General features: G+C 34.8%; 1 protein-coding gene across 5 annotated transcripts in view; it reads left to right on the top strand.

The window, feature by feature from the left end:
• Ppn (proteoglycan-like sulfated glycoprotein papilin) overlaps nucleotides 1-13,099 on the top strand; it is a 743,946-nt gene that overhangs the window by 468,181 nt on the left and 262,666 nt on the right. For all 5 annotated transcript variants that reach the window (XM_069817363.1, XM_069817362.1, XM_069817364.1 and 2 more), the window contains exon 2: nucleotides 283-343. In XM_069817363.1, the coding sequence (XP_069673464.1) occupies nucleotides 283-343 (61 nt within the window). The remainder of the gene's footprint in view (nucleotides 1-282; nucleotides 344-13,099) is intronic.

Raw genomic sequence — 13,099 nt, 5'->3', positions numbered from 1 at the left:
GTGCCCACCCAGAATCGTGATGCACTTGGGGAGCTACGATACGTAGCGAAAATCCGGTTTCGCAAACCAGCTATAACGCCTGGGGGGGATACCTCCATTCTGGTTGGATGATCGTCCACCTCTGCTTCGGCATGTGGACGTGAGGCCAGCAGCCGGCTGGTCGATCTTGGCCCTTCAAAGGGCTGTAACGCCACGGATTTACTTAGATATACAAGCATGAGCTTCTTTTCACCTACATGTTTTTACTTTCTATATTCTTACCAAGTTATTTTGTATTTCCAGGTACTTGGCGCTGCTTATATTCATCCTAGCAACGTACTTCAGCACAGTTCTTGCCAGACATGTGAGTAGATTCAGTGTAGTAATCAAATGCTGTATGCATGCATAGTACAGTACCATGATATCACATATTTTTTAATTCTTTAACAGTGCGTATATTGCGTCCTAGGAACTAAACTGTCATGGCAAGTATTTTGAAAAAAAAAAAACTCCTGAATTTCTCTTCGTTCTCTAGGAAATGAAGTACTACTAGGCCTATCGTTATGCATTAGTTTTTCGTTGACTATGAATTACTCAAAGATCCTTTATTTTGCATAGGCATACATTTAAGCAAAGGAATATTTCTCTTTGTTATGCATATATACACTATCTACCAAAAGGTATTTGGGCACGGTTTTTGCCACTTTAGAACCTCGTGGTACCAACCTTGTTGCTATACAAGCAGCCACCCTGTGAGGCATGCTCTCCAGTAGTATTTGTAGGATATCCACTCGGGCCGCATCTCTCGAGACCTCAGTCGCCTGTCCAATTCGTCCCAAAGGTGCTCAATGGGATTGAGATCAGGACTCTGTGCAGGCCACTCCAACAGGTGAGCATTATTGTCTGCATACTACTGCATAGTAGCCGCCGAAACATGGGGCCAACATCCATTGTCCAACTGAGTGCCATGTTGCAAGAAGAATGACGACATATTTCAGTGGATATCCTACCCAAACTAGTGGAGAGCATGCCTGACAGGGTGGCTGCTGTTATAGCAACAAGAGGTGGTACCACGAGGTTCTAAAGGGGCAAAAACAGTGCCCAATTACTTTTTGGTAGATAGTGTATATATATGGATCGTAAATTTGTATGTATGTATGTATGTATGTATGTATGTATGTATGTATGTATGTATGTATGTATGTATGTATGTATGTATGTATTTATTTATTCACACTGCAATGGGTATATACCCGGTGGCAGTGGTAACTAATTACACTCAATAATGACAATAATAAACTTATTAATTAAAAATACAATTAATAATAACACTAATAATTAATACTAACAATAATTTATAATAATAATAATAATAATAATAATAATAATAATAATAATAATAATAATAACAGGGAATATCCTAAATTAAATGAAGCACGATCACTTAAAATAACATTTGAAATAAATGTAATTTGTACCTTAAACCTAAGTTCGAACTAAAACCCAGATATGTTCATATCTGCACAAGTACCTTTCAACATTACACTCATTTCGCTGTCAACTCACTCACTGCACTGGAACTACGACACATTTCACCGATTCTATCCTGATTTCACTAACACTTCAAAAACATTTCACTGTTTAAATAATTTGCACTGCCACTATAAACTATAAACTTCACTGACAGGAACACGTTTCACTTACACGACACACTTCACTGACACAATATAATTCTTCACTGGTACAACACTTCAATAACAAAATATCATTTACACCCTTTAAATACTGTGTATAATTACCGTCTATTAGTAAAGTCCTTAAGCCTATTTTTAAATACATTTTTGGTTGTTGGTAAAGCCTTTAGTAAGTCTGCAGGTAAAGCATTCCAGTCCCTGATAGTACGATTGAGAAAAGAAAACTTTCCAGTGTCCGTCCTCTGTCTTCTTTCCCTCAATTTATATGAGTGGAACCAGTTTTTACAAAATAATCATTTATTAATGGAAAATGAGTATGATTTTGTATGTTTTGATACCTGAAGAATGCAAAAGAGAAAAGAAAACTACAAAATGTTATTAAAAAGATAGACTTCTTGGCACACTCTTAATGAATGAAAACATAGTTTTTGAAAATGTGTTAAAAATATTCCTTTTTTCATCCTACGTAACTTTCGTATACAGAATTTCTTCATAAAATTAAAAATAGGAAAGCGAAGAGCAGTGTTCCATGCTTTTTACTTATTTTGTATTTCAGTTGTTTCTGCTCATTCTTCAAAAATAGGCTTAACCATAGAATAAATACCTGAAAAACAAATGAAATAATTCTTGACCTTAGATATTTTGATAATGACTTGTGTCGGGAATTCAAGTAATATGCTGGGCTTTGTCCAGTTTCCATACCTAGATGTATTAGGTTACTTCATAAGTAATGTCAGTTTTATAAGTTCGGTGTTTCCTAAGACATAATGATTTTCTTTAGTTGATCAATGCAATTTACAGAACGTTATGGTTATTATTGCCTACTCTGAGCATGACAGTCGTCAATTTTTAGTACAAACATGTAACATGGAAGTGTTGAAATATGGAATTAGAGTCCTTCTAAAGCACTGCTAGAAACAAGACTATAAAGCTGCTGCCGCGGCTCGAAGAATATGTTAAGTCGAGGGTGAAGATGTCGTTAGTGAGCGTGTAGCACAACGATGGTTACAGCGTTTGAATAACGAAGAAGGAGATAAGGTAGTAAAAATTTACAACGTCCTGGAGGACATAATATACAATATTGAAAATACATGCAGTTTTTTGCAATAAAATCCACAGAAACATATTCATAGGTTGTCAGATGAACTTGGTGTGTCAAAATATACAATACACCATCACATTAAGACCCTTAGATCGGCAGCATATTGCACCGAACATTCTGTCTCGGACAGGACGACTTTGTCTCGGACCGTTCGATGTGACTGCGTCGGACGAATATTCAATACAGTATGCTGCAGCCTCATAAGAATGCGTATAATCATAGTCGCATCGGACGATCTGAGATAAAACGTCCTGTCCGAGACAGAATGTCCGATGCAGTATGCTGCCATCCTTAGGTACTCATACAGAATTTGTAGATCTGTACCTCATCAATTGACACCTAACGCAGAATGGATACCTGTTTCACCTTATCGCTAGTCCCATTGATGATAGATTTAGCAGAAAAATTGTTATATGTGATGGAAAAACTGGTTTATAACTGCAACCCTGACATCTCAAAACAGTGGGTCGTTCCCCGTCAACCTGCCAAAGCTGTAGTTGGTTTTTTCCGAGGTTTTCCCTAACCGTAAGGTGAATGCCAGGTAATCTATGGGTAATCCTCGACCTCATCTCACCAAATACCATCTCGCTATCACCAATCTCATCGACGCTAAATAACCTAGTAGTTGATACAGCGTCGTTACATAACCAGCTAAAAAAAATTATTCTTCGCATCAAAAACCAGAAACTCGTATCGTCACGGGATAATGAACTTCGCTGAAAGTAGGCTCAAGATCAATATAATCTAATGGCCTTTACTTAATTACTTACTTACTTACTTACTTACTTACTGGCTTTTAAGGAACCCGGAGGTTCATTGCCGCCCTCACAAAAGCCCGCCATAGGTCCCTATCCTGAGCAAGACCAATCCAGTCTCTATCATCATATCCCACCTCCCTGAAATCCATTTTAATGCTATCCTCCCATCTACGTCTCGGCCTCCCCAAAGGTTCGTGCCAGAGAATCAGTCCCATTCCGAGGCTTATTTCAAGGTTTCGTAACAAGCTGTTTTTTACGGTGATGGGTTGTTAGCCCTTCGCCGAACCCCCAAGCTGGAGGACCATCCCTCATCGGCTGTCCGCGACTGCTTATTCAATATATTCACAGCTACCCTCCATATCTGTAGGCCGTCTCCTCGATCCGCAACCTGAGGACGCTCCATGAAAATTAGATTAATTTGTAGTCGACACATTCAAATTAAAATTTTGCTCCAAACCGATATTTCGTAGGAAACAGTATCTGTGCTTACTTCTCTACAGTAGCTAAATATAGTAGATGCTTGTCAGAAATGTAAGAAGAATAGCGTGATTTTTTTTGTAACATAATTCAACTCAAACCATGAAATCCGTAACCAATCGCTCTACCATCTGAGCTAACATGCGTCCATAAATTACACGGCGTGGCTAAAAATAGGAAAACCCCGACGTAGTGAGATGTGAGAACTCTAGCTGCAAGTTTCCCAGAGTTAGCAACAACATTAAAAATATAGCAAGCAGTACGCTGTGGACAAGGCCGACGGATGTGTGACGCTGCCCGGCGCGATGTCTTGCATACGGAATAAGTTCAATAGAGAACTTTATAGGTCATTTCCCTACGGGAACCGACGTAACACGAGGTCACACCCCCTCCAATACTGTTTAGCTGTGCGTTAAAGTGAAAGATAAGGTCAACCAGACGTAAAGGCTTAAGGATGATGTATCATGCTTTCAGGTTGCACTTCTCCTGCTGGTTTTGTGCCCGCACATGTATAAGCTGCATAAAACGTGCAAATGAAAGGAAAAAGGTTACTTGTTTACTCCAGCATTGGTTAAATGATATTCTAGTAGCCAGTTTCTCCGAGTAATGTTTAACGTGGCTTAAAAAATGTTAAATTATATCAGCATGTTTATTTCTTAACTATTTATGAACGTATTTACCATATCTTTAATATAATTTTGTTTAAATCAACCAACATTTATTTATAATACTTATTAGCACTATGTTAACTATTCAACAGCAGTTGGCAATGATTTTGAAAATGTAAGGCAATTCCTGATTGCCTGAATTTATTGTTTACATTCTGAATTATAGATTAACGGTCTTACTAATAAAAATCTATATACAGACGTTTAACTGTCTTATACTTATACAATGAGTAGCTCGTTCATAAGTCGTGTGTAAATTCCTTACTAATAATCACGACATATGTCATGTATAACAGTATAACTGTTACACAGCTACGTCGTAGTTTCGTCATTACTTCATTACGAAAGGTAATAGAATATCTGAGGTTCTCTATTGCATCCGGTAGAGCGCTCTAGTGTGTCATGTTAAGTATCGATAGTACAACTGGCTCTGATCGATTACCACACTATATTTTAGTCAAAGAGTACAAGCTACAGCAATAATATTCTAATTATTCTGTGCTCTTTGGTTTGTTCTTCTGTGGTTACAAGGCAACCATCATCATAAAATGACAGTCGATACGAACAGCTGTTAGAGGGGCGGCCATTTTTTATTTATATACAACGCTTAAACAAGGGGTTCGTGTATATAACTACTGCAAAGGAATTCCCATTGTATAGTTACAGACTGTTTATACATCCATCGCTTATGCATGATTTATTAGTAACGTTTTCTGTCTCACTCTGCATAAGTCTCGTATAAAAACTATACACGGTTTATTAGTAAGACCGTAGGTCATGAAACATGCATAAAATCACAACTTGTTATAGTGGGTCATGATCCGTAAACAAAAGGTTCACAAATGAAAATTATAGGTAAATAATAATAATAATAATAATAATAATAATAATAATAATAATAATACTGTTGAGAAGCTTTTACCATCTAGTCTGCTGTGAAAAAATCTGAAAGTTAGAATTTATAAAACAGTTATATTACCGGTTGTTCTGTATGGTTGTAAAACTTGGACTCTAACTTTGAGAGAGGAACAGAGATTAAGGATGTTTGAGAATAAGGTTCTTAGGAAAATATTTGGGGCTAAGCGGGATGGAGTTACAGGAAAATGGAGAAAGTTACACAATGCAGAACTGAACGCATTGTATTCTTCACCTGACATAATTAGGAACATTAAATCCAGACGTTTGAGATGGGCAGGGCATGTAGCACGTATGGGCGAATCCAGAAATGCATATAGAGTGTTAGTTGGGAGTCCGGAGGGAATAAGACCTATAGGGAGGCAGAGACGTAGATGGGAGGATAATATTAAATGTTTTTGAGGGAGATGGGATATGATGGTAGGGATTGGATTAATCTTGCTCAGGATAGGGACAGATGGCGGGCTTACGTGAGGGCGGTAATGAACCTTCGGATACCTTAAAAGCCATAAGTAAGTAAGTAAATAATAATAATAATAATAATACTACTAATAAAGTTTGGTTATTGTTCTTTCTTTGCCATTATGGATATAAAATACAAAAAATAAGAACTGAGGAAGCAATAAAATTTTTCAGAATGTGAAAAAAATAGTTAATTTAATAGCTGAAAATAAATATGTAATAGAAGAAAAGAGGATTGATGGTGTACATATCTGACAGAAAGAACAGATATGCAAAAGTCTATTTAATGAATTTAATAATATTTCAAATGTTACCAAACACACATTAAATCAATTGAAGCAGTTTTATGAAATGTATAATTAATAGAAACGTGAAACAAAATGAAGCATTAATATTTATGTAATAAAAATTCCAAAGTCTCTTTTGAATGTTATATTACCAGTCATAAACTAAACATTCACTTCAGACACACATGAAATATCACTTATACACATTCTGTTTGAACAGCTGTGATGTCATCTGCCGTATTTAACTATTTGTCAAATGAATTAAGTGCCTGAAATTATACATTTGAAGTTAACATATAGTTAACAATTTGTTAAAGTAATCTAGTGTTTAAGACATGAATAAAAAATACATTTAACAAACCCTTTAGAATTAAACAATCATTAAATGTTCTAAAAATACTTGAAGGAACCGGCCGTAGATCAAATAAATTAGTCAGCGTCATTTCTTTGTTAGAATTATAATTATTTAATATAGATGAAGAAACAACTACGCTCGTTTCATCAACATTACTATTTCATCAACAATTGTTAAGTTCACTAAATTGTAAACTATTTGTTAAGATAACATCAGAATTTTCTTTGTTAAAATCTGAAAAAAAAGAATGGTTAAAACCTCAATTATGTCAGGTGAAGAATTACTGTATTTAGACTTTTTAAATGTGCGTCGTCATGAGAAAGGTTTAAGAATAAGTGATCTCGAAAATATGCGTAATGACAATTTATTAGAGAGCTAAAGGCTCTCCAAAACAGTTGTCAGCAAATTAGTAAACAAAATTCGCAAGAGTTTAGAATAAACACTAATGAGGGATAATGTTGGAATATAGTCTATGAAGCTACCGTGAGTAGAATCATCTACAAAGTACAATATTTGATTACTAATTTCACTTACAAAGATTTCTGACCTGAATTTATGGGTGTACAAGGTCATAGAGACATCATGGAGAAACAAAAAACAAAGTAATCCTCTTCCTAATAACAGCTGGCCAAGGAAGTAGCTGGTGCTGAACCCTATCGGTAAAGAACGAAACTACTTCTGAGGATACCAAATGGAATCATCAGGAAAATCATAGGAGTCAGAGATTACAGAAATGTTAGTGATTTCAAATGGATCATTCGAGCGGAAAGGATTAATAAAATTGGATCCTCCATTTTCAATCCGCGAGTTTCGCGATTAATTTACAATAACAAGTAATAATTGTCAAATAGGTATTAATAATGCACTAGTTTTCTCTTTGTGAAACAGATGAAACACGTTCAGAAAAGCTTGGTTCTAGCACGGTCTTCTTGATGCACACTACACACTACAAATAATGCCCATGGCATATCTTTTCGTTAATAATCTTCCTCGTATGTAATCGTGAAAACTTTGTAAATAATTCAACAGTTCATAGCATAAATACACGTCAAAAATGACTTTCATACTCCATCGGCAAGTCTATCGTGCTATCAAAAAGGAGTGCGTTATATGGCAGTAAAAATTTTTAATAGCCTCTCTATCAATATAAAAAATTAAACTCAAAACATAAGATTATTTAGGGCCAAATTAAAGGAGTACCTAATTTCTGACGCCTTCTATTCTGTAGGTGAATTCATGACATTCAATAACGCTTCGTGAAATTAATACTAAAACTTTGTGTTGTAGTAGTAGACTATATTGTAAATCTCGTCTGTATATATTTCATCTAGACTGTGAATATAAATTAAGACTTTATAGGCCTAATAGGATTAAGTTTTTTGACTTGTTCCATATTCTAACTGTAAAGCAATGTATGAATACCATGGAATGTTAATAAATACAATACAATTCCCAATTTTCGCAAAGGTTCCAACTGTCATAGCGAGATCTAACAGAAAGGTTACCTAACATCCATCTGGAAATCGTTTATTGAAACCAAATGCACGAAATAAAGATAATACAAGTGTTAAAATCTGAACATTATTTGTTGGTTAAACAACTCTAACTCTCGCACTTACGGAATTAAAACTCTTAATTATTCCGAATATTAAGTTTAGGAAAGTTCTATCGAAATATTTCGTTGTTCATTGGTAATAAATAAATTTTCCAACCGCACTCACTTTCTTTCTATTTCTTTTTCGGAAAAATGTTAATGATTATCCAAACAGTCCCAAGTAACGTCCCTCCTTGTTCCTGATTGACTGCTGGTTCTGCATTGATCATGTGGTAAAAATGAGGGTTCTCGCAAATACAGTGTCAAAAATAATCGTATTTAATTATTGGTTGATTAATTAATTACATATGTATACATATAGTTATCGCATTTTTTGTATTAGATGGAAGTACGCCCAAACATGAGCTTCGTTTATGGATGTTATGTTTTATTTAACGACGCTCGCAACTGCAGAGGTTATATCAGCGTCGCCGAATGTGCCGGAATTTTGTCCCGCAGGAGTTCTTTTACATGCCAGTAAATCTACTGACATGAGCCTGTCGCATTTAAGCACACTTAAATGCCATCGACCTGGCCCGGGATCGAACCCGCAACCTCGGGCATAGAAGGCCAGCGCTATACCAACTTGCCAACCAGTCGTTTATGGATGTTCCTGATTTTTTATACAGGGTGATTAACGAGGATTTACTGTCACTTACGGAGCTTATCTCCGAAGACATTCTGAGCAAAAAATGTCGTATAAACACTTGTCCTAACCTCAATATTTTCAGAATTACACTAATTTTAAGTTGTTTGTAAAATACCATTTTTTTATTTTAAGAATAAAAGAATATTACAATTATAGAAAATGAAATATTCAGAAGTATCATTTCTTTAATTGGCTAGTGTTCTGAAGTTAAAAATGTGTTATCAATTGCTTTGTACAGATTTTGTTTTTCAATTTTTAACTAAAAATGTCATCATTCTTACGCACTTATCAAAAAAATTGTTACAAATCATATGACTTTAGGAACTTTATTCTTTACAGTTTAATTATGCATCCTAATGTACAGTCTTGAAGGATTTACAAGAGTAGCACGATTTGTATCAATTGTTGTGATAAATAAGTAAGGAAATGTAATATTGTAGTAAAAAGTCGAAAAGAAAAATTCTGTACGAAGCAACTATGGAATTCACGACACATTTTTAGCTTCAATGTACTAGAAAATTAAATAAATGATACTCCTGAATAGTTCATTCTTTATCTGTAATATTCTTTTACCCGTAAAAGTCAAGAATAATGGTATTTTACAAACAATTGGAAATTAGTGTAATTCTGGAAACATTGAGATTAGGGCAAATGTTTATATGACATTTTTTGCTCAGAATGTCTTCGGAAATAAACTCCGTAAGGGACGGTAAATCCTCGTGAATCACCCTGTATGTTTTATGTACTTAATTTATTATAAATAAGTATCAAATACAACACAATACAATATAGCCTATACATTACATATTATATATTTACATTTTATACTTAACTTAAGATTTTTACTATAACTTGGTAAAACGCATGAATATTTTTCTGAATAGAGTTTCCTAGTGGCACGGCATCCATGCACACGAATGTCGACCTCTGTCTGCGTGACATGACGCATGTTGTGGGTTGTCATGACAACCGAGTCTCTTGTTCGGGCTTTCAGATGTGTAAGGTAATTATTTGATCTTGACCTGATACAGGAGATTTGTACATAACCCCAAACGGTTAAATTCCACTGGGGTTAAGTCTGATATCCCAGGAGACTTAAGAGATTTCCTCTGCAGCTATTGTAACCTATGTTATGCTTCAAACCTGTGGGGTGAGATCATCGCCGTGATGTCTGTTGTGTCCATTGGGATCTCCATATCAGATTAATTTCGTGCTGTGTTCAGAAAAATAAATTATCATTCGAAATAACTCGAAGTGGCTGTAACACCGTAATGAAAATATTCTGAGATTATGACCTTTTTAATACTTACCACCTGCTCACTGTGTATATTGGATTAAGCAAATAATAGTACATTATGCAACGAGCCTATAATGGTAGTAATTAAGACGCAAGTATGTTTGTTTATGAAAGAGCGCAAGCAAGTTTCATAATTTTCATACGAGCATCTTAATTAGCATTATAGGAAGTTTCATACGACTTTTTATGCTCGACCATATTTCTAACTTGAAATTATTCAAAAGTAGGTCATGTTATGGTTATGTAAGTGAGTAGCGAACTGACCTGAATTATGAGCATAAAAAATGTACTGTTATTGTAATGAAAAATGTAGTCATATAAATGAAGAATGCGGTTGAGATGTAACTTAAAATTATGCAAATGTGTTTAAAAATTATGCAGATATGTATTGGAAATTTTCAATAGAAACATCCTTCCTGCGAGATTTTCAACATCTAACATCAATTATGTAAAATATTTTGAAGGATTTATTTTTTTTTACTAAAGATTGTATTTGAAGGGTTTAGAATCATAGTGGGCCAAGCGCCATTTACTAAAACCGTAGAAAACAAGGGTTAAAATGAAGTTATTACCCTAATCCAATGGAAATATATAGTAAATAATATAAAGTATACACATTAAAACTAAATGATATGTCAATCTCCTTTAAACTATGGTATTCACTTAACTTCAACCCTTGCTTTCTCCGTTTTTAATAAATGGCGCTTGGCCCACTATGGCTCTGAACCCTTCATTTGTGGATTGTTTCTCGTACTATTTTTTTTCTTCCGCCATTTCAATTTTAAATTCTTGACAAAATTACGCATTGCCTTAAGTGTGTGGCTACTTAACGAAATTTTCTTTGAATGGAGGATGGTTCTTTCTCCATCCCCCACTTTCTTTCATCAGCATCCAAAATTTTACACTTAAAATTTTAAATATTTATATATTTTTAAAATTTATATATTTTATTATTATTATTGTTATTATTATTATTATTATTATTATTATTATTATATTTATATTATATTTAAATATTTATTTAAAAATCTCACTCAGTGTGTTAATTGTTAATTTTGAAGAGGGGGGGGAAGAGACTTGCTCTCCCTTTGTCTGTTTTGTATTGAAAATCCGTATTTGAAATCCTTATGTCACATTAATGAATATTTGAGTACAAAAATATGGTGACTTGACAGTTAACCACTGATATATTTTAAGAAAAAGTATAAAGCATTTTAATGAATTATATTGCTCGAAATACAATGCATCTATTATCAGTATGTAGTAATATCTTTCTATATTGCAGAAATCAATAGCAGGAACGTGAAGACTGAATATTTCGACGTTTCAGTTCAGAAGTGAAACAACTGAAAATTTAAAGTTTTGAGGAAACTGAATTTCAAAGCTTCATGTTGCTGTGAAAAATCCAATTAACATACTCTAATTTGAAACTTATAGTATATATAAAACACTATTGACAGTATTTAGAATAATATCAACGATTCTTTGATTTTTCACAGCAATATAAAATCTTTAAAATGCAGGTTTCTCAAAACTTTAAATTTTTGTTGTTTCCTTTTTGAATTTGGCTGTCGATTTGTAGTATTACTAACAATTATCACTCAATTAGATATAGCAATAAATTAATTATATATGAAAGTTGGAATATTCGCAAATTTGCTTCTGAGAAGTTGTAGCCAGAAGGAAATTATCATTCTGAGCTGGGATAAGCAATGTATAAGTAGTTGAGGAAAGCTCACTCATCCCCTTTACAAATCTCTTCCTGGCCTGACAAAGGGTTTGTAGATTTATTGGTATCGTCTGTTACAAAGTATACAGATTATTGAAAATTCAAATTAAATTATTCGTTAGCGTATGCAGGTACAGCAAGATACCATCGAGAGAATTGAAAACAAACTTCAGAAGACATATAGCTTGTGTTGAGCATGGAGGAGAAATAATATTGGCCATAGAAAGTAATGAACTGGTCTGTAGAGAGAGGAAAACACCTGGACACAAATGGAGAGGATAGAACAAGATTTATAAATGGATTTTATACCCTGCATGTCGGGGCCACATGCTTCGGAAAAGATGAATGGCGATCCAACCAGAACGGAGGTATCGTGTGGATGGCACGATGATCACCCCCAGCCGTTATAGCTGGTTGTCGTAACCGGATTTCGCTCTCTAACGTAGCTCCCCAAATTCATCATGATGCTGGGTGGGCACCGGTCCCCTACATTGGGGGAAATTTCGTGAGAAAATTTCTTTCCTCATGGAGATTCAAATCAGCGCGTATTCCGTAACGCGAGTCCTAGATATGAAGCCTTAGACCACGACGCCACGGCGGGGGCAAAGATTATAAATCCAAGTCAAAATCAGCAAGATTAATAATGCAAGACGAATCAGAGACAAATTAATTAAGAATAAACTTCTAAACAGAGATGGATGACTATTTTTATAATTAGGGATCTCCCAGCGTTCAGGATTTCCCGGTCCCTGATCGAGTCCCTGATAGAACTGATATTTACTCTTGGAGTGAATTACGGTGAAGTCCGTAGAGACAATTAGTCAAGTCCACTCTCCTCATCTCCGCACTGGGCCCCCCTGAGAGCTTGATGCGAAAGAGAGAGTAGTGTGCGGAAAGCAACGAGAAGCTAACGCATTTATTTTTCCTCACAAAAACAGCAATCATAGTAAAGACTAGAAGCATTTTAAATGTTGGTATGGAGAAGAGTGGAGCATATGAAATGGACAGACAAAATAAGAAATGAAGCTGTGCTAGAAAGAATGGGTGAAGAAAGAATAATGCTGAAACTGATCAGGAAGAGAAAAAGAAATTGGCTAATAATAATAATAATAATAATAATAATAATAATATAT

Source organism: Periplaneta americana, chromosome 17, assembly GCF_040183065.1.
Source record: "Periplaneta americana isolate PAMFEO1 chromosome 17, P.americana_PAMFEO1_priV1, whole genome shotgun sequence".
Lineage (NCBI taxonomy): Eukaryota > Metazoa > Arthropoda > Insecta > Blattodea > Blattidae > Periplaneta > Periplaneta americana.
This window is presented reverse-complemented; position numbering and strand designations above follow the sequence as displayed.